General features: G+C 35.1%; 1 protein-coding gene across 2 annotated transcripts; it reads left to right on the top strand.

Moving 5' to 3' along the window:
* Positions 1 to 3,313: 3,313 nt before the first annotated feature.
* On the top strand, positions 3,314 to 9,023 carry LOC120067650 (peptidyl-prolyl cis-trans isomerase FKBP16-3, chloroplastic). Of its 2 annotated transcripts, none has more exons than XM_039019190.1 (7): positions 3,314 to 3,437; positions 5,587 to 5,855; positions 7,012 to 7,095; positions 7,365 to 7,414; positions 7,545 to 7,593; positions 7,691 to 7,765; positions 8,574 to 9,023. In XM_039019190.1, the coding sequence occupies exons 1-7, from the start codon at positions 3,314 to 3,316 to the stop codon at positions 8,691 to 8,693; spliced, it is 771 nt and encodes a 256-aa protein (XP_038875118.1). In that variant the 3' UTR covers positions 8,694 to 9,023. The 2 variants fall into 2 exon arrangements, with proteins under 2 accessions (XP_038875118.1, XP_038875123.1); XM_039019195.1 differs by having other exon boundaries at positions 3,375 to 3,437; positions 5,593 to 5,855.
* The last annotated feature ends 14,578 nt before the right edge of the window (positions 9,024 to 23,601 follow it).

Below are 23,601 nucleotides of genomic sequence, written 5' to 3'. Positions count from 1 at the left end.
ATTATGAATAAAAACAGTACAGCCAAACACCCGAAGAGGAACATGTGGGAAAAGACGAGTGGACGAAAAAGATTCTTTAAAACATTCTAAAGGGGTTTGGAATTTAAGCACACTGGAGGACATCCAATTGATGAGATGAGCTGCAGTAAATACAACATCTCCCCACAGATACGACGGTAGGGAAGCAGGTATCATGAGAGATCGGGCTACTTCAATAAGGTGACGATTTTTTCGCTCAGCCACCCCATTTTGCTGTGGGTTATAGGCATAGGAATTCTGGTGGATGATATCTTTAGATGTTAGAAACTCACGGAGGGACTGATTAATAAACTCATGTCCATTGTCACTCCGAAGAATGGCAATTTTGGTATTGAATTGAGTTTCGACGGTAGTATAGAATTGTTGAAATATTGTCGTCACTTCAAATTTGTCTGTAGGAAGAAACATCCATATAAGATGGGTGTGATCATCTATAAAGGTGACAAACCACTGTTTTCCCAACACAGTTGTGACATTAGATGAACCCCAAATGTCACTATGTATCAAATGGAAGGGTTGGGAAGGTTTATAGGGTTATGAAGTAAAGGAGGCTCTGGGTTGCTTTGCATGAATACAAACATTACAAGATAAAGAAGACACATTCATATTACGAACTAAGTGGAGAAACAGATATTTCATATAATGAAAGTTTGTATGTCCAAGTTGAAAGTGCCATAATAAAAAATCAGTTTCAAAAATAGTAAGAGAAGACAATAAACTAGTCCTATACAAACTCCTAGAGGAAATATCATTGGAGAGGAAATAGAGCCCCCTATTGTGCCAAACAGTGCCAATCGTCTTCCCCGAGCTCAGGTCCTGAAATAAAACATCACCTGGTGAGAAAACAACTTTGCAGTTAAAATCTTTAGTTATTTTACTGAACAATAGAAAATTATAAGATGTCTTTGGCATATGTAAAACATTCTGTAAAACCAACCCCCGGATCGAAGGTAAATGACCCTTTCCAGCAACGAGGGCAAACGATCCATCTGCAATTCGTATTCTCTCATTTCCAACACTTGGATAATAGGAGAGGAATTGATCAGATGATCCAGTTAAGTGGTTAGTTGCTCTGGAATCAAGGATCCAGGATTCATCTCCCTCAGCAAAGAAACTAAAGGAATGGGGAGTACCTGATTGGACAATATTATCAGTTCCAACGGTACCTAGATCCACCTGGCTGGTCCTTTGAGTAGCACCATCAACTATTTCACCGACGAAGGCTCGACTCGACTTAAATTTATTATTCGGAGGATGCCGCTTGCCATTTGGTGGTCGACCATGTAATTTCCAGCATTGGTTTTTTGTATGCATGGTTTCTTACAATGTTCACAAATTGGAGGGGTCTTTCCATTTTGTTTGTCATTCTCTAATCTAGATGACTTGACTTCAAACGTAGCAGAGTCTAAGGTAATAATTGTTGTACTATTCATAGCGCTGGTTCGAACTTCTTCCAATCTGACTTCTGAGCAAACTTCCATCAGGGACGACATTGGTCTTTCTCCCAAAATTCGGCTCCGAACACCATCAAATTTCGAGTTTAAGCCAGCTAGAAAATCATATACGTGGTCAGCCTCTTCAATCTTCGAATACTGAACCCCGTCGATTGGGTAATTCCAAACTATTTCCCAACACATATCCATTTCTTGCCATATGAGTGATAATTTATTAAAATAGGATGTTACATCGAGAGTCACTCATGCACATGTTTTCTCAATGTATAAAGGCGTGAAGTATTCTGCCTCTTCGAATATAGTTTTTAGACAACTTTCCAAATATCTCGAGCTGATGCTAAGTAAAGAATTGGCTTCCTAATCTGGGGTTCCATACTGTTTATTAAAATCGAGTGGAGGAGAGAATCCTCCCCTTTCCATATACGTTCCGGAGGATCCCCAGGGTTCGGTTTGGGTATCTCCCAGTTAGATATCCGAACTTGTGTCGTCCTTCGAGAACCATTCTCACAGATTGTGACCAAGAAAAATAATTCTGGCCATTAAGTTTTTCGCCGATAGATATTCCTGCAGAATTACCCACAGGACCAGACATAATGTTTGCAAAAGGTAAAGTAAGGTAAGAAATTACCAGAGTTTCTGAACATAAAAGAACTCCCGGATATGTATCTGGATGAAAGTCAATTGACGGATTGGCTGTGGATCTAACGGCTGCCCCAAACGAAGAAATCTGCTGCTACAAATTTGCCAGTTGCTGTTGAAACCTAACAGTCCCACTAAAACCTGTTGTAGGTTGTTTCTGCCAATAGACCCCTGAGAACATGGTTTCTGTTGGCGTGGGACGAGGGGCTTGATGAGCTAACTGGCTAGAGGACAGAATGTGGGAAAAAAGGGCTTGTTGTAATGGGTTTGGTTGGACCGAGTTTGACTGGATCGGGTTCTGTACTGGTTGGTTCCGCTGGACCGGCTGGTTTGGCTGGGTTTGGTAGTTGAAGGATCGGGCAGAATGGACGGCAAAGAGGAAGAGACGAAAGGGAAGAACTGACTTGGAAAAAACCCATTGTCGGATGGAAGGAACATCTGCGATGAAGATGAAGGAAGTCCGACCGTGTTTGGATTGCGATCGGCAACCTGGCTATGACTGGGCAACATCGACGACAGCAATGGAGGTCCTCCGACGGTCGCTGGAGAGATCGACGGCTGGAGGGATCGCTTGGCGCTCCACTATATGGTCGCGATTGTTTGATCGACGAACGGCTATTGTCCCGTGTGTTGGATCTAAATTGGTCCAAGTAACGAGCATAAATATTGGTCGATGACAACCCTAATTTTAGCACTGTGGGAATTTTTCCCTGGAGTTCCATCCCCTGCTAGGGTCAACAACTGAATCTCTTCTATTCCAACTATAGTCTCATCATCATGCTCTGATACCATATTGAAAAATAAGGGTAGAAAAGAAAAGAACACCAGAGTTACGTGGAAAACCCTAGCCTAGGGAGAAAAAACCACGATAAGAGTTTTTTTATTTAATTTTGATACACAGTACACAATACAGGGACAAATATAAATAACCAAAGAGATGAAACCCTAAACTATACACACCACATAAAAAGACTAAAATGCCCTTAGGGTTAAACAACATTTTCAACAAAATTAATATAAAAATATATATATTATAAATATTTAAAGATATTTATACTTTATAGTAAAAAGTTTCTAAATATTTTTTGGATTTTTTTATTTATAAGAATTTCTCCTGAATTAATATGCATTACACAATAAAAATTAATATAAAATATAGAATTTAATGAAGCCAAAATTTGATGCCAACTTGGCAGCTATTTAAACCGAAGGCTCAAGATTTCGTTATCCGTTTCTCAACGGTACCAACACCTTGCTCTCAAATTTCCATGGCGTCTTCCCCTTCATCAACGTTGCTCCCGCTCGGTAACATTTCCTTTTTCTTTGTATTCTTCATCTCTACAATCTCTATTTTCACTTCAATCACATTCTTACTTCTGTTCCATCTCCTGATTCTTTGATTTACTCTATTGATTTTGAATCATTTTTTCATCTTCTGTTTTGGGCAAGAATCGATAAATGTAGGCTCTCGATAATTGAATCTTCGTTTAGATTTTAGAATTTGGGCTTGATTTCTTGTTGATATTCCTATTGATATCATCCTTGAACTGTTAATCGACCCGACCTAATGTTTCAAAGATGTTGAAATTTTCTACTGTTTGAAAAATGCTAAATAAAATGTCAATTTCGCTTGGTGACTCGGCAGAAAAAAGATGTTATGTTTTCTGAAGATGATTAAACAACGTAGGCATGAACCTATATGTGATTTTTTTGGTTTGAAAAACAAATTTAGTATCTAAACTTTCTCGAGTGTAACAAGTTAGTAAGTGATCTTTGGTTTCTAACAATTTAGTCCTATACTTCCAATTTTGTAACAATTTGGTCCTTGTACTTTCAACTTTCTAACAATTTAGTTCCTAGCATAAAAATATTTATATAAGATACATGTCATTTTTAAAAAAAAAATAATGATGTAGAGTTGGTAGTTTATAAAAATGTCAAATCTCTAATTAGTTTATAGGTTTATTTTTACAAGAAATCTCATTAAACATTAACACTAATTTCTGCGGTAGGGGCTAAATCATTAAAAATTTTGAAGTATAAGGATGAAATTATTACTTTCTAAAGTTTAGAGACTAAATTGTTACAAAATTCAAAGTAGATCGTTATTAACCAAAGTACAAGGACTAAATTGTTACTTCTATATAAGTTTAGGGACTAAAAATGATTTTTAATTATGTATTTTTTATGAGTTTAGCAAGCCTAATGAAACTGACTTGTTAGATTAGAATTATGAAATTGACTCACATAATAGTTGGAGAAATGGAGAAGAAAAATAAGAGGTCGAATGACCTTTATTTCAAGCATCAAAATGACTGGGTTAATCTTGAATCGAATATACTATCGCTTTTTAATAACTTGTATTTTTGCCTCTTTCAACTTGGCTGCAGTTTCTTCTATCTATTCAACTTGGGGAAATTCCTAGCAGTTATGACACTCATTTTCCCTAAGATTGCATAAAGTTATATATCTGTATATCATTGAAATATTTATCTTTTGTTCATATTCCTATGCCAGTGAGACTTTAGGTTGTGTGAGAAACATCTCAATCGACTTCTTAATAACTATTTAATGAACAATCTGTCTTGTCAATAATAAGATTTAGATTTAACATTTTGCAAAGATTTAGAAATGTAGGCATCATGGTTTATTTTTCAGAAGTTATAATGTATCCTGCACTCTTCTATTCCTTATAGAACCAGATTTCTATACCAACCAACTAGAAATGGTGTCAACTTAGCATACCAAATTGGCCTTAAATTGTAACTTCTCAGTGCGGATATCCATCTTTGAAGTCTGTACTTTTCATCTGAGGAAAATATTACATTCCACAGACCAAAACTAGTACAAAACCTTACCTCTACCTGAGTCATGAGGTTGTGGAAACTGATGAAATTTGGTCACAGATTTGGTTTCCTCCTTCAAAGTATGAAGGCAACTTTGATTCTTATCCAATTTGGAACTGTGTATCATGGAAAACGTTATATAGCTCGAAAGGATTATATTTTTAAAACTCCTAAATTTTTTTTTTTTTTTTTTTTTGCAGTTTTCATAAAGGGCCTTCCTAACAAAATTGTAGAAGAAGAAGGAGTAGAAATTTTTTTTTTTTTTTTTTTTTTTTTTTTTTTTTTGTAATTTTGTACTTGGATCTGCATCTGCTTCTTTTTCAACTGAAGAACATCAAACCTTTCATCTTTTCACATGTTTGGAAGTTGGCTGCAAAGAGAGTGTATGTAAAGATACGTCAGATTACCCCTAGAAGAGTGAAGGACTTGTTTTTTATTTCTTGAATAATATTGGGAAAGGTTCACACTGTTTCAGAATGTGGACTATACACTAATTTAATGTTTGATGAAGTGTATATGCGCAACTTATAATTTCAATCTGTACTTGAAGATATAATTTTATACTTTGAGATTCATCTCTTTGATGCTCATCTTGTTGCTCGAGTCAGGTTCAGCTTCTGGAATACAGCAAGGAATTTCCAGTGATAAAATACGATCTCTTGTTGTGCGCTGCTTGAATGGCAATATCAGTGTGAAAGAATGGAGGATGAAAGAGTATGGAAAGGAATTCAATTTGACTGGAAGAAGAGAGATGATTGGTTTAGTTTGTGGAATGTCAAGTTTCGTTATAGATGCTCTAAATGCCAAGGCAGCTGGTTTGCCTCCAGAGGACAAGCCAAAATTATGTGACAATGCCTGTGAGAAAGAACTTGAAAATGTATGGTGAGGTTACACGTCCTTTCATTAACTTGGATTGTATATTGATTAGTTAGTGAATTTTGCCTGGTATCTTCTTTCTCTTCCTAAACCTTCTCTCCTATTTTCTGTTGGGAAAAAAACTCACTTTTATCGTAGAAATAAGCAGAAAAATATGAAGAAATTAAAAGAAAGTAATAGAACTAGAATACAAGATTTTAGGTGGAAAAATTCAAACTTAGAAAAAAACTACGGTCCACAAAAAAGAAATCCACTATGTGAAAAATTGTTGCAATCACACAAAATAATTCTCTCTTCAATCTCAGTTACAAGAGCACTCTCTCAAAGCTTTTATACTACTCACATCATTTAATCTCACTCTCAAACTAGAGAATACAAAAAGGAAATTTAATTAGAGTTAGCACACTCAAGCTTAAAGTGCTTCTAATTGGGATAACTTGAAACCAAAGGCATAGACTCCTTTTATAGTGCTTGGAGCCCATGACTTCCTTGAACTTTTCTAGTGTAGGACAATTGCACATCTAATATTTTGCCAAAACCCTACATTCTCTCCCTAATTCCCATATTATCTTGATACTTCAAGTTCTTTGACCCAACACCACTCCTAGTTCTATTTTTCTTTTCTTTTTCCTGCATCTCTTAGTTGTTTTCTTTTCTTTTGTTTGATGCTTAAAGATGATTCTTCTGGGGGATACAGTGTTAGAGTTAGACATATTTAAATATTCCTTTGAATCTTGATGGACAACTCTGGCATTTCTATTAGTTCATTAAAATACTGTTCAAACCACCATGCGCTGGCTTGGTAGTCCATAAAGGGCAAATGTAATAATAAAGGACTTAAAAGGAAGGAGTTCATGTCATGAAAACCACCTATCTAGAATTTAATATTTTATTTAATATTGTACGAGTTTTCTTGGAAACTTAATATAAGAGGGTCTCCAGCAGTTACCTCTTGAAATTAATCGAGGTGTGTAACATGGTTTATGCAAATATTAAAATATATATATATATATATATATATAAATATATGGTTCAAAACTGCAAGAAACAACTTCAATTTGTTGAACTTCAAGCTGCACTTTGTATATTTAAGACTAACTCTCTCATTTGCAGATCCACCTAAACAATGACTTTTGGAATTCTTATTGTTGATGAAGGTTCCTATGGTCACGACTGAGTCTGGTTTGCAGTATAAGGACATTAAAGTTGGTGGAGGCCCCAGTCCACCTGTTGGATTTCAGGTATATCTTTTATTCTGGTTTCTTGAATAACTTGTATTATCCCCATCCCCAACCTCCCACAAGAGGAGAAAAAGAAAAGGGAAAGAAAGAAAAGAGAAGCCAAGGGAAATCTGACTCCAAGTTTTGTTTGACATGAAAGAAGTGATTTATGAATTGCAGCCATTAGAAGAAAATCTAAATTGGAATGAATTTGTGAGTAAACAGTGAAAATAGTTCAAGAATTTTGGATTTTACCTCAACTTCTAACAGTTATGATGATTTACTCACAGGTGGCTGCAAATTATGTTGCAATGATTCCATCTGGACAAATTTTTGACAGGTTAAGCCCAATTCATTATGTGGAACTATTGATATTCCATTGCTTTAAGGCGTCCCCTAAAATATATGACATGGGGAAGCCATAAATTAACTTGACCCTGAAATATTAATCTGCCTTCCATTTTATATAGTTCACTCGAGAAGAATCAGCTTTATATCTTTCGAGTTGGATCTGGTCAAGTAAGTGCTTCAAGTGCTTTCTCTTTTCTATTCCTTTGAGTTCATGAGTTCATTAGTCCTTTTTTAGTACTTTTTTCTGAATAATCGATTTAAACAGGTAATCAAAGGGCTTGATGAAGGGATTTTAAGCATGAAAGTCGGTGGAAAGCGTCGACTGTACATTCCCGGATCTGTAAGATGTGTTTTCTCTATCATAGCTTCAACTTTTTTCATTCCTAAAACATCTCAACCCCGTAAAACTATCTGCAACCGAAAGAGTTAGAATTGCAGTCATTTAAAGTTTCTTTGGCTGTCGGGAATGATATCTAGAGATTGGAATTCAAGAAAAATAGGACCAGAAATATATTGCAATATGGGGCAGAGTAAGATAATCAAGTGGAAAAGAAAACTGGACCAATTGTATAAAAGGAAGTGGCATATCAACTTAATTTCTTTTCAAAGCAACGAATCAATTCTCTTTTATAACCATGCCACTCTTTTTCTGTATGTATGTATGTCTACTTTCTTTTGTCACTGTGAAGCCAGTAGACGTATTCTATGGTTCATTTAGGGTTAAATTACAAATTTGATTCCTTATCATTAGAATTTAGTTCCTATAGTTTTAAAAGTTAGAATTTAAACTAATAGTTTGATAAAACCTCATAAATAGTCCCTATGGATTGATAGAGTTCTCATAAATAGTTCCTCCCATAGGGACTATTTAGGAAGATTTTATCATATCATAAGAACTAAATTGTAATTTTTTCCAAATCATAAGGACTAAAATTGCAAATAGTAAGAACTATATAAAATGATTAAGATTCAAATATCTAAGAGGTAGTTGAAACTTTTTAAAAGTTAGAGACTAAACACATACAAACATCAAAATTCAACGGTGTGATTAATTACCTCTTCCTTATCTCTAAGTGCTGATCATATTAACCAAATCTCATGTTTTCATCATCAAATTGTAAGTCTTCTTAATGTTTGTGTTCCTATAGTTGGCATTCCCAAAAGGCCTCACATCAGCTCCAGGAAGGCCAAGGGTGGCTCCAAATAGCCCTGTGGTATTTGATGTCAGTCTTGAATACATACCAGGCCTTGAAGAAGATGAAGAGTGAGTAGCTATACAACAATCTCTTTAAAGTTTAAACTCTGATTCCTTTTCTTTGGTTTTCATTTACATTCAGCACAGAAAACCAAAGGAAAAGCAAGCTAGAAATTTGTATATGATGAGAAAACACTTGCTGATATGCTTCAATTTTCCCCCTGCCTTCTTGTGAGTGTAATTATATTTGTCATGAAGCTAGAGAGAATTCGATGAGGAAGAGTTAGACCAATTGGGTTTATGTATATCTTTCTTCACTTTAATTTAGAACTCTCTTCCTATGAACCACTGTATTTTTTTTTATTTTTTTTTTTCTGAAATGGAAATTCAATTCCCAATCTAATGAGTTACATATAGAAATATTTTCACTTCTGTAATAAATTTTTTAGACGAAAATATGTCATTTGAAACTTATATTTTCAATTGTGATTTAGTCCATTAGTTTAGGATTAATTTTGTTAAAAAAAAATGTAGTTCCTTTACAAGTCTCGTTTAAAATTTTTTACAATAAATTCATATGCTATATTTTTAATTGAGATATGTTAATGTTGGTTTTTTTTTTCTTTTTTCGAAATGATATGTTGGCTTATATAATTTTAATCTACTCCCGTATTTTATACTTAATTTTATTAAATTAGAATAATATTTAATTTACAAAGTTCAAATGATCTAAATAAAAATATTTTTTGTAATTTAATCAAATCGTGAGTGATTAGATTATAGCAAATAACAAATAAAATTTTGTTGTTTTATATCACTTAAAATATAGAATAATTAGCCAATTACAATATAACTTAACTAGTTTAAGCATCTATTGTCGATAAGATATCAAAGGTTTGAATTCCCTTACTCTAAATATTTATTTTCTAGATTTAAATCGGCAATTAAATGCCACATGGTAAATCTTCGCATACATATACTATAAACGGAAGGAAAAATACACTTTTTTCCCCCTAGAAATTTGGTAACCACAAAACTTAAAACTTTTGAGGAAGGTCATGCTAATTTCTAAACTCACTTTGACCATTTTCACTACCTTTTTCGCTTCTAATCAGGATTTCGATTAAATCGAGCTTGGAGGCTAAAACCCCTATTTTAACTTAATTATCAGCTAAATGCAAGGAAATTTGCGTCTACTAAGTAAACAAACTGTATATATTTGTAATCAATTTTAACAATATATACAAAATGACAAAACCATTATACAAAAAAGGAAAAAAAAAATGGAACAAATTTTATATGAGGTACTACTTTTATTCTTGTACTTTTAACTTTGGTTTATTTTAGTTCGTAAATTTTTAAAATATTTATTTTAGTCGTTGTACTTTCAATTTTGATTCATTTTAGTTTTTGTATTTTTAAAACATAACTATTATCAGATCCATCTGCTTATAGGAGTATGTATGGTGGATGGTCTCTAGTACTTTACTCTAACTCGCCCAAAGATTTCGTTTGTTGTTGGACTTGTAGACAAGTTTATATAGTCTCCTTGCGTCTCATTATTTAGTAGCTGATAAATGTATTTTGAGATATCTAAAAACTTGACTATTCTGGAAACTTTGCCATTACTGTCAAGACCTATTCTATGAGAATAACTTGGCAACCCCTACTTAAAACTGAAGTAAGATATTCATGTTGGTGATCTTATAGCCAACTAATCTCGATGAAGGGGCTCTACACCAAGCCTACCCTTATTTGCCTTTCCCTTTCACCAGAGTTAAAAGGTAAACTTTCTCGATCTTTAAAAGATCTTTCCAATTTCTTTAGACTAAGACTGTACTCCAGAGATTGCTTCAAAGTAATATCCTTGTGTTGACCCTTTCGGGGTGAGAGCAAAAGGGGATCAAAATGTCCCATCAATTGAGGGCTTTCCGGACTTTCCCCACCCCCCGAACCATTCTTCCTTCCCCTCTCATTCCCCCTTTTTCCATAAAGAAGCCTCGCTCCCTAAAATAAGTAAAGGGCCTCTCTTTGATAAGGAAGGAAACTTGACCCATCGAGGGTCTCTTTTGTCGTTGGTTTAGATAGTATCAAGTTTTTTCCCAGTCGCTGTATCAGGAAAGGGAAATGTTTATAGGTTCAATTCTGTGCGGAGTGAGATAAAGGGGAAAGTCAAATCCGCAGATCATTCCACCAATATCATGTGGACCAGGGGAGATAATAGATTATTAATACATCCTCAAAAGAGGAAAAGCTCCCTAACCTTAATAATAAAAAAAGGGGCTAAAGTAAGACCCTTAGAAGCTTGTGATTTAGTTTTTTATGTAACAAGTAGGGGCAAACAATTCTTAATTGTAGGTACCATATATAAAAGCATGTCAAGACTCTCTTTCGAAAGTGAGATCACTAATGGCTTGAATAAGAGGGAAAGATCACTCCTAAATGCAGCCTTTCTCTTATATACGATACCAGCAGACGCACGCACCCTCTCGCCTATATACCTATATGGTTGACATCAATACCTATATGATTCCTATTGATGTCAACAAGCGAAGGAGCCGAAGGCAGCCCCCTCTTTCCTTCACTTTCTTTTCCCTAATATGAACCTTGAGTCATCAAAGCCTTTCTAACTCGGCCTGGTCCGGTCGCCCTATGCGATGGAAAGCTATCTACTTGCAAAATCTGAATAGATTTGGTTTTAAGGCTCCCCATTCAAATCAGTATCCTCCATCCTCCAAATCTGGTTGAAATTCCACAACTCCATATGGGCTTGAAGATGGTGCTCAGCTGAATTTCATATAGTGATAACGTTTTCTCTTTCTTGGCACTGCCCCCTATATAGTAAAGGGAACTCTGGTTGCATGGCTTTCTCTTATCTTATAGGGGTCTATTTTCTCTAACTTGACTCATCTTGACCTACTTGATAAATTGATACCGACTCCTCAGAATTTGGTAACTTCAACTCTATTAACAACCACGTTTGAATCTTTTTTCAGATTACATGATGCATTCATACCATGCGGTGAATTAAATGTTGAAAATTGGGTTTTAATGTACTATTTTATGTAGTTAAACCCAAGTATAAGCTCAAATAGAGTCCTAGTGAGTCTAAGACCGAACTTAGGGATTGCTTTGTTGTGAATACATTGAAAACTAATGTTCTGATCTTAACACAAATTGAACACTAAATAGGTGATGGATTTTGATGCTATTCTAATGCTAAGATTAATTTTAGTAATAGATGCGATGGGATTTACACTTCAAGTGAAACAACGTATGTGATGAGTGTGAAATTCAAATGAGAGATGGCAGGATCGAGAAGAATATTCACTAACACTCCCTCAGCGAATATATAATGAAGGAACCGCTATGAAGAGAACTGCAGCGAAAGCGGATCATCCCAATTTCTAATCTTTTTTTTTAAAAAAAAAATTACAGCATATGCATTTGGGAAAAATTAAACCATACAGCATGCCCAAAAAAAGTTTTAAACCAAAAAAATATTTAGGAAAACTTACCCTTGAAGACGTTCTTCAATCAAATCCCTCGAACACTACCACGAAGGAGTCTTCAGTATTCTCTAGTGAGAATCTAGTAGATGTGGGCTTTAGAGTGTTTTGAGGTTGAGAGAGAAGGAAGAATTTTGAGAGATAAACCCTGGAAAAGCAAAAAAAAAAAAAAAAAATTACTTTTTTTTTTCTTTTGTAGGTATAAGAAAGGGAGACCTCCATCACTTCTTACGTGAGTGGTGGAGAGAAAAAGATGGGGAAGGAGTTGTAACTCCCTCCCCTTAATTACTCTAAAATTAAATAATTAAAAAATTATTTAATAATAAAATAGTTAATAAATAATATTAATTCTCAATTAAATATAACATATATATATATAATAATAATAATAATAATAATAACCACTTTATTATATATTATGCAATCATATGTTATATCATATATAACATATAAAATATAGTTTAAAATTGTATCATATACAATATATAACCTATATTTTCTTTCCTCTCTCTTATGTTATTTAATATAAATCATATTAACATTAAATTTTAATTATATAAATCTAATTCATATAATTAACATTTGAATCATATTCAAACATTTAATTCCTCTCATAAATTTTTTACATTATAATGTATCAAATACATTATGGTAATTATATCATATACAATTACATAAACTTAATTACATCATATATAATTAATTCTCTCAATTAATTTGAACAATTGAAATTAATCCAAAACTTGATTCTCATAAAATCTGATGAGCTACCGAGGGGACCTCATGGACCTATAGCTTGAAGCTTCAATTGTTCGTAAATAATTAATTAAACTCTTTAATTAAATTATTCACCATCCGTTAACTGTCGGGCACTCCACTAAAGACCGACAGCTGCACTCTTCACACTACAGATATATTTCTGGGTCCATTGGATATAACAATCCATAGTACGACGACCCTTCACAAATTGCTCGTAAATACAGTTGAGCCAAATTACCGTTTTGCTACTGTAATTACATCTAACTCCTTAAGTACCACTGATCCCTCTAATGAACAATAAATCATAGTCCCACTATGACTAACCCCTCTTAGGCCAAGAGAGGGTATGGTGCCACAATGTTCAAGCCCCAAAATCAACTCTTAAGAGACCAATTTATCTACTTTCCCTAACATTGGGGAATGAGTGAATTCCGTCTTATGTAGCTGTGTTCCCAGCTCCAATCAGACGAATCCCCAAAATGGGAGGCATATTGAGTCGGCAATCTGGCCACTCTCACTCATACAAATCAAATGACCGCCTTCAAAGGCGGGTGTTCACAACTCACTTAGAATTCAGGTCGTGTTACCTATGCTCATCCTGGTGAAATGAAGTCTCTATTAAGAATGATGTTATATAATGAGACTATTCATTTCGTAATCTGGCCTTATACAAACTCCTTTGTATAAAATATCAGGATCAGATCACTTGTAGCACTTTACAACCATTGTAACATCTACAAAGCGGGTCATACTCGTAGTGTCACCAGGATAAAGTATCCATCCTTATCGATTACAGACCATTTAGGTTATCACTTAAAACATGATTCATCCGTATGTCTCTACATACATGTTTAAGTTACGAGATAACCATGGAACTTAGTTTATTGGTTTATGATTAATGCAATAAAAAATGAAATAAAATATCATATATTTTATTAAATAAACAATGAGTTTGTATATGACATTTACAAACTATAGGATCCTACGAGATTTAGGGCATCAAACCCAACATATAACTTATGCATTCAAGCAGTACACTTGATATTATAATCTACACCTTTCAACGTACATGGCCACAATATATTATTTCTAGGACGCATGCGATGAATGCATATTGCAAAAGATATTTCTTTATTTCTAAAGAACCTCTCTTCTTGTTTTATGAGTTCTAAATCTCTAGTCCTTTCGAATCTAGATTTAATCTACTTAGAATAATCTCTCGATTTATTTAAGTGTTTCAATAAGTATGCATAAAACAAGCAGAATGGATTGTTAAATGGTTTAGTGACTCATAATGAGAATAGAAAAGATGGATGAGGAATGAACAGAATATGTATTCATATTGAGGAAAAATGTCTTTCAACGTTTATACAATATAAATACACCGAGATAAAGAAAAAGAGATAGAGAAACAAGTCGTGGTGTGAAATTTCTTGCTTTCTCCGGCTTTATCAATGTCTGCTTCACTGGAAGTGTTAAGATTGGGGTTTCTCTTTTGCCTCCAGAAGTGATTCTTGAGTTTTCCCTCAAGATTTTCAAATGGTGGAAAGCAGAGTGGAATTTTTGAAGAGTTTTCTTTCGATTATACTCATGCCTTTTGCATGGCGATTTCATGGCATATTTATAGGCATTCAGAGGCAGATTTTCCTCTCTTACTAATGATTGTGCTGATAAGGTGCATTAAATTTCATACCTTGATGTGCCACCTGCTGCGAGTCAAAAGTTCATTGGTTCTACAATGAAGCTTTTTTATCGGCTACCATCTTGACCTTTGATTTGACTTCCATCGCTCACACTTCATGTCGTATCTCATCGCCTGAAGCCACCGACTTGGCCAACTATGCGATCATATATTGGTGTTGAGACACATGCGATCGTATCAGCAGATTTTCTGCACCAAACAAAATATGATTTTTAACATTTTGTAGACAGATTAGGTTGTGTGTGTGTGTCATTGTATGATGTAATTATTTTCATGAATTCTTTATCAAGTTGTCACTTTCTCAGAGCTTTTTCCTAATTGTTTTAGATAAAAGAGGTAGAATAACTTGTATTTCTACAAGTTATCATAACACCCCAAACTAATCTGGGAGAAAATTTAGTTATTTGGGCCTAAGAAATCCCAAGGAGAACCACAACAATATGCATCTTTAATAACTCAAGAATAACTCGATCCATTTGCTATAAGATTGTCTTCTTATCCCTAATTCCAGTAAAAATCCAAGACCTAATCCACTTCAAATGTTCTGAAGAGTAATTTATTCGTTAAGCTACAATTAGAGCCCTCTTGAAAGTGGGGTATGTATTTTCAATCATAACCAGAAGAAGAAGATTCCGCAGTAGTTGTCGTATCTGAAGGAACTCTTATACAAGAATATCTATGAGCAGAAGCGGATCTTTTCAATTCATTGTAAACAGAATTTCTACATATACATTCAGACAAACAGATATGCATTGATTACACTAAATTATTGGCATGCTTAAAAGATAAAAACAAGAAGACCGAGAGAATATACCAGTTGAAGACTTTTTTCACAAAACTCGGTATCACTGTGAACGAACTTCTCTCGCTCTTTCTGATCCAGCAAGTAATTGCCCAGCAACAACTTGATCGTCTACATGAACAGCTTCGCACGAACAACAGCAAACGGGGACGACACCACCACTCGGAGCCCTCAGTATTCTCGGAGTGAGAATCCAAAGGGTGGGCTTTTTTGGAATTGGTAGAAGGGAAAAGGAAAGGCTATTGTGTACTATGATCTAGCAAGTGGGAGAATGGGAAGACTATCGTATAGTCGGGTGCTTGATCGTTTAGTGCAGGGTACACGATCATGTAGTAAAAGCTAAGTGATCGTTTATGAAAAGGTAAGCGATCGTTTAGGAAATCGCGGGCGATCGTTTAGGAAAGCACTGGTGATCGTTTAGGAAAGCGCGGGTGTGTGATCGTTTAGTAAGTGGGCGCTATCGTATAGGCTCTCAAACACTAAGCGATAGAAGGCTAACACATCGTGAGCGGTTATGCGTCTCTCTTGCAAAATGAAAACAAATTTCATTTTATTCTTCAATTACTAAAATTGAATTGAACTTCCCACTAACGCACTAATTCGGAGAAAATACCGGCCAATTATCTCATAACTGCCCAATTAATAAAATAATAAATATAATCATATTATATTTTAACCTATAGTTTGATATCATATATCAACTATATTGTTTTCTCCTCTACTTGATATAAATCATATTTATATCCAATTTTCTCCAAAATAATGTATCTCACACATTTAGTCAATCATATCATATATAATTAACCACTTCAACTATATCATATATAATCGAACTTCTTCTTGTCAATTTGAATATTTCAAACTGACCCAAAAACTGATTCTCAACTTTTATCCAAGATACCAAGGGGACCTTATGAACCTATGGCTCGAAGCTCTAACGGTACGTGAATAGCTGACTAAACTCTTTAGCCACGAGATCTACCATCCGTTAATTGCCAGGCATTTCATTAAAGACCGACAGCTGAACTCTTCTTACCACAGATATATTTCTGTGTCCATCGGATATAACAAATCATGAGTACGATGACCCTTCACAGATGCTCGTAAGTACAGATGGACCAATTTACCGTTTTGCCCCTGTAGTTACATCTCACTTCTTAAGTACCACTGATCCCTCTAAGGAATAATACAACATAGTCCATCTATGTGTGAACACCTATCGGGCCATGAGAAGGTGTGTAGCGCCACATTGTTCAAGCCTTGGAATCAACCCTTAAGGGAGCTATCTATCTACTTGCCCTTGCTTCAGGGAAGAAGTGAATTCCATCTTGTGTAGTTGAGTTCCCAGCTCCCAAATCAGACGAATCCCCAAAGTGGTAGGTTTGAGTCGGCGGCCTGGCCACTTGCACCTATGCAAATCAAAGGACCGCCCTCAATGGCAGGAGTTCTCAACTCACTCTGGATTGAGGTCATGTTACCTATGGTCATCCTAGTGAAGTGAAGTCTCTGTCATGAATGGTGTTATAAAACGTGATGTTAATACTTCGTGGTCAGGTCTTATATAAACTCTTTGTACAGGACGCCCCCACTCGCATGTCCCCTACATGAATGATCAGGATTAGACCATCTGTGACAAGTCACAACACTTATAACTATTCCACAAAGCGAGCCGAATCCGTAGCGTTACCAGGATAAGGTTTCTCTCCTACATCCATATACTACAGACCATTTTGGTTACCACTTAAGACATGATCCACTTGTACGTCACCACATACATGCTTAAGTTTCATAAACACAACCAGGGATTTTAGTTTATTAGTTTGTGATAAAGCAAATAAAACATCCAGATGAGCAAAATCAAAAAGTGAAGTAAATATAATATATTATATATCATAAGCGTTCATACAAACTATTTACAAACTATGGGATACGAGACTTTAGGGCATCAATCCCAACAATCTCCCACTTGTCCTAAAGTGAAGTGGGGTGTACAAAAACACGTACAAAACAATAAACTAAGGCACTAAGGCCCAGTACAATAAAATCTCCCACTTGCCCTAGTCTAGCCGCGGGCGGTCCCGTAGACCCATGCTCTGAAGGTGACCCTCAAACACTGTAGCCATGAGAGCCTTTGTAAACGAGTCAGCAACATCTGTCTCTTATACACATCTAGATGTGTATAAGAGACAGATCTATCTACTTGCCCCTGCTTCGGGGAAGGAGTGAATTCCATCTTGTGTAGCTGAGTTCCCAGCTCCCAAATCAGACGAATCCCCAAAGTGGTAGGTTTGAGTCGGCGGCCTGGCCACTAGCACCCATGCAAATCAAAGGACCGCCCTCAATGGCAGGAGTTCTCAACTCACTCTGGATTGAGGTCATGTTACCTATGGTCATCCTAGTGAAGTGAAGTCTCTGTCATGAACGGTGTTATATAACGAGATGTTAACACTTCGTGGTCAGGTCTTATATAAACTCTTTGTACAGGACGCCCCCACTCGCATGTCCCCTACATGAATGATCAGGATTAGACCATCTGTGACAAGTCACAACACTTATAACTATTCCACAAAGCGGGCCGCATCCGTAGCGTTACCAGGATAAGGTTTCCCTCCTATATCCATATACTACAGACCATTTTGGTTACCACTTAAGACATGATCCACTTGTACGTCACCACATACATGCTTAAGTCTGTCTCTTATACACATCTAGATGTGTATAAGAGACAGGGGTTAGACTGATACCTACTTACTATTCCCACAGCTGGCCTAGTGTAGAGCATCGCATACATCAAACTGCCAACGGCAGATGCATATGGGACCCGTCTTATCTCCTCAACCTCTTATGGCGTCTTAGGACACATTTCCCTAGACAAAGTGACTCCATGCCTGATCGGCAGTAGACCCTTTTTGGAGTCCTTCATCGAGTACTTGAACAACATCTTGTCAATGTACGATGCCTGAGACAGTGCTAGGACTTTTTTCTTACAATCCTGAAATATTTGTATACTTAGAACAAACTGAGCCTCTCACAAATCTTTCATTTGGAATTGGGTCTCTAACCAGTTCTTAACTGCAGTCAGTAGACCTACATCATTCCCAATGAGTAGTATATCGTCTACATACAATACTAAGAAAACTACTGAAGCGTTGATGATCTTCTTGTAGACACAAGGTTCATCAACGTTATGGTCAAAACTATATGATTTGATCGCAGTATCAAACCGTATGTTCCAAGATCGAGACGCCTGTTTTAGCCCTTAAATGGATCAATTTAGTTTGCAAACTTTTTGCTCTTGACCTTGGGCAATGAATCCCTCGGGTTGCATCATGTAAATAGTCTCTTGAAGATTACCATTCAGAAAGGCCGTCTTGACGTCCATTTGTCAGATCTCATAATCATAATAAGCTGCAATGGACAGAAGGATGCGGATCGACTTTAACATGACAACAGGCGAGAAATTCTTCTCATAGTCAACTTCCTCTACCTGGGTATAACGCTTTGCCACAAGTCGAGCCTTGAAGGTTTGCACCTTCCCATCAGCACCCCGTTTGCGCTTGTAGATCCATTTACAACCTATATGTCTTACCCCATCAGGCTGATCTACAATATCCCATACTGAATTGAAGTACATTGACTCCATCTCGAGATCCATGGCTTTGACCCATTCATCCTGGTCTACATCCTTCATTGCCTTCTGATAAGACAATGGATCCTCAACGTCGCCATCTGCTACCATAGCAAGGATTTCCGTGAAACCTAAATAGTGAACGGGCGGGTTCACAACCCTCCCACTGCATCGAGGTTCCCGCAACTCTTGAGGTGTAACCGACCTACTAGATGAACTATCATCAACAACTTTTGCTGATGAAGCAGGTCCTTCAACAATCCTTGTTGAAGTTTCAGTAGTTTTGTTGGAAAGCTCACGTAACACGACTTTACTACGTGGACTGTGCTCCCCAATATGATCCTCCTACAAGAAATTAGCATTCGTGGAAATAAACACTTTATTTTTTTATGGATCATAAAAAAAAAAAACCCCTCGTGTACCTTTGGCTAGCCTATAAAGAGGCATAATCTCGACCGTGGTTCCAACTTCTTGGGATTTGCCTTAAGCACATGTGCAGGACAATCCCAAATGCGAAAGTGACATAAACTAGCTTTATGCCCATTCCACAACTCTAGATGTGTTCTCGCAACACTTTTGGAAGGAACACAGTTGACTATGTATAATGTAATCTCCACTGCGAAACCCCAAAACGAGTCCGGTAGGGAAGCGTAACTCATCATCGAATGAACCATGTCCAACAAGGTTGTATTTCTCCTTTCCACTACACCATTCTGCTGAGGTGTACCCAGCGTTGAGAGTTGGGAAACGATTCCATGTTCTATCAAATAGTCTTGGAACCCAGAATCCAAAAATTCTCCACCTCGATCTGATCGAAGTGTTTTGATCTGTCTATCCAATACGTTTTCAACTTCAGCCCTGAACTTTATGAACTTTTCAAAGGATTCAGACTTCCGTTGCATCAGATAAACATACCCATACCTAGAATAATCATCAGTGAAACTGATAAATACTCATAGCCACTTCGGGCTCGCACATTCATAGGACCACAAAGGTCAGAATGTATTAACTAAAGAGGCTCTTTGACTCGATAACCTTTTCCAGTAAAAGGTCTTTTAGTCATCTTACCCTCAAGGCAAGATTCACACACCGGTAAAGAATTTTCTTCTAACTCACTTAAAAGTCCATTCTTCACCAATCTCACAATCCTATTGAGATTGATGTGCCCTAATCGAAGGTGCCAAAGTTGTGCATTTTCTTTTGGAGAAATTTGTTGACGTTTAGATTGAATTATGATGCATTGTGAATGTGATGAAATAATGGTGTATATTGCGATGGTGAATTATGTGTTGCACATGCAAGTTTTCCTAGTAAAATCCAAGTATAAATCCTACTAGGTTGCCTGGTAAGTCAAAGGTCAAATTTGTTAGATCGATATGGCAACCCTAGAGGGGGATGAATAGGGTTTAATTAAGCTTTTTTTTTTTTTTTCTAAATTAACCCAATTAAACTAATTAATACACTTTTTATAAATAATAAGAAAAATTCAAATTATGCAACAAATAAGATGACAAAAAAATGTGATAATTAATTCTATCAAATTTTAGCAAATAAAAAGAACAAACTAAAACATACAATAAATTGCTTAAATTAATTGAAAAAATAAAAAGGAAAGAGTTAGAGAAAAAGACAATGTAATTTTTATAGTGGTTCGGTCAAACTCGACCTAAGCGCCTCTTGGGAATTTGAATAAAATCTTTCCGACTCTTTCCACGGATTAGAGCCCAACCGTTACACACTGCTTCTTTTACGGGTTCAAGAGCAAACTCGATCCTTTTCACGGTTTAGGATCAAACCGTTACAAATGTTGGAATTTTTTAAGAACACAATACAACTCTCACTAGAGTGGATTTACAAGTTTAAGCACTCAACAAGTTTATCCTCACAATACAATAACACTCTCTCAAGAATAAGATGAAAAGAAAAATTGGGAACTTAGAGAGATCAACAATGAAACTTTTGAGGTTTGGAGGATTATGAAATGTAAAATTTGTTGTTTAAATTTGGAGAGGAAGAATGGTTTATATAGATATAGAAAATTTTTTAGAAACCACAATTAATTTGGACCATTGGATTTTGGAAAAGAAAAATTAATGGTGGAGATTTTAAACTAAACTAGTCGTTAGATACAAATAAAATATAATATTAAATTCCTTTTCTTTTGAAATTCATTTTCTTTTTAAAATTAATCCAAAAAATAAAAAAAACATACAATGTGTTAAAAACTAACCGTTAGACACAAACATAAACTAATATTAAATTCCTTTTCCTTTTAATTATTTTTTTAAAAAATTCATTCTCTTTAAAGTCAATCCAAAAATAAAAAAACATACCATGTGTAAAAAACTAGCTATTAGACACAAACATAAAATAATATTAAATTTATTTTCCTTTTAAATTTCTTTTTAATTTCAATTTTTAATTTTAAATCAATCCAAAAATCAAAAGTCCATCATATGTTAATCTCTCAATGATCCACCATTCAATCAACATAATTTCTACATACAAATGGTCTGGTTATGCCACGTCATCCACCATGGTATTTTCTCTATAGACTTGTTTCGGTCATATCATCTTCGTTTTAGCTCCGATTTGAGTGATTCAAGAGGTGTTGGAATCGTTGTTCCGAGCTTTACGTTATGAACATATTAAAATACTAAGATTTTCAGTAATTAAAAATTCAGTTTGTTATAATCAAAACATTGATTAATTAATTAACTAAAATTAATTAATTTGAGATTAAGAGCCAAAAAGCCAACAATCTCCCCCTTTTTTATGATGACAAACCATTCAAGAAAAATAGCTTGAAATACATGTAAACCATATGTAGCACATAATAAAATTCAACATATCACCATAAAGATCATTCTTGAAATTCACTCAAAAAAAAAAAATTCTCCCCCTAATTAATACAATCAAAACAAATTTATAGCATATTTTTCTTAAACTTCTTCCCCTTTGAAATCATCAAAAAGAATAATTAAGAAAAATTTAGAACTACATAAATGTTTCCCTTAAAAAGATGAACATAAATTTAGCACAACTCCCCCTAAGAATATTAACACATGCTTTCTATATCTCTCCCTATCAAAATGCCTTCTAAAAGATTTATCAAGTAAAATTATAAAAACAAGAGGCATCACAACGAATAATACCGAGCTCAAGCCTATTTTTGCAAAAGTTTTCTTCATTCAAAGGCTTGGTAAAAATATCCGCTAATTGATTATTAGAGCCTACAAATTCAAGAGTAATATTATCATTTTGCACATGCTCTCTAATAAAGTGATACCTAACATCAATATGCTTAGTAAAGAGGATTGGGATCCTTTCATTTTTGCATAGACATTTAAGCATTGGATTTAGACAAGTAAACAAGAATAAGTTGTATGTCCAAACTTGCCACATGAGAAACAAACAAATAATTATGCAAAGATTTATCTCTTACAAATCAAATTTATGTACTCTACTTTCATTGAAAGAAATTTTCCTTGGAGATTGTGAAACTTTGCCCTTTGAGAACAAATTTCTATCTTGGAGAAGTAGTATGAGCAATATTTCTTTAAAAACAACTTAGGTCTAATATGGGCTTCAACACCAACAATAAATGGCCTATAGGCCAAAGTTAAGTTTAAATGCTTTAGACACAACCTAGGCATATTAAGCTTAAGGCATATTATGAGAATGCTTTAACAAGATAGTTTTTAGAACTTAAAGGAGTAGAACATTCATCAATATAGCCTAAACCTCTTTTATCACAAAGGCTTGCTACTTCAATTAATCTTGTCTAATCTTGAGCACCTATTGTCAACGTTTTTAAATAGATTCTTTAAGCTCTTATCAAGTTCTTGCAAAGCACTAAATTCCCTTTCTTTGAAGTATTTAATCAAATTATCTTTTTCAACATATTCTGCTCAGAAATTTAACTTTGTTAAGCAAGGCATTTTTTTCTTCATCACAATCATAAAAGCGTGTTGTCACAAGAGAATATTATTTCATACAATATGCATAGCATCATGCTCATTCTCTTTTAAAGCAAGCAATTTCTTCAAGTAAAGACTTACTTTTACTAGATAAACATTGTATTTCTTCTTAAGCACAACATACTTAAAACTAAGTTTTTTCTAATCATTTTTGCATTTATTTTCAAAAGCTTCAAACATTCATTAATAAGAAAGAGGTTTCTAGAGTTACATCATCATGTTTTGTCAATCCCTTTGTCACTATGAGCCTTGAAGCCAAAATTGGCCACTTCTTCATTTCATTTCCCACTTTCGCTTTCACTCGCTATCATCCGCAAGTTAGCTTTCCAATTGTTCTTTTCTTCTTGGATTTCTTTGGATGATTTGGAGAAAAGGACAATCGGTTCTAATACGACCCGACTTCCTTTTGCATTCATAGCATATTACTTCATCTTTTCTCTTTCACTCCTTTTGACTCTTTTGTTGGAGAGATGCTTCTTGAATTGCTTTCTTTCTCTTGATGAAAGTTTCTTATACTGTACGTGAAAGATAGGCAACATCAATCTTCATCAAAGGTCATCTTCATCTTGGAGTCCAACTTCTAAAGAGATAGTCTTTAAAG

The sequence above is a fragment of the Benincasa hispida genome, chromosome 1 (assembly GCF_009727055.1).
Source record: "Benincasa hispida cultivar B227 chromosome 1, ASM972705v1, whole genome shotgun sequence".
Taxonomy (NCBI): domain Eukaryota; kingdom Viridiplantae; phylum Streptophyta; class Magnoliopsida; order Cucurbitales; family Cucurbitaceae; genus Benincasa; species Benincasa hispida.
The sequence above is the reverse complement of the archived record's forward strand: the minus strand, read 5'-3'. Positions and strand labels throughout refer to the sequence as shown.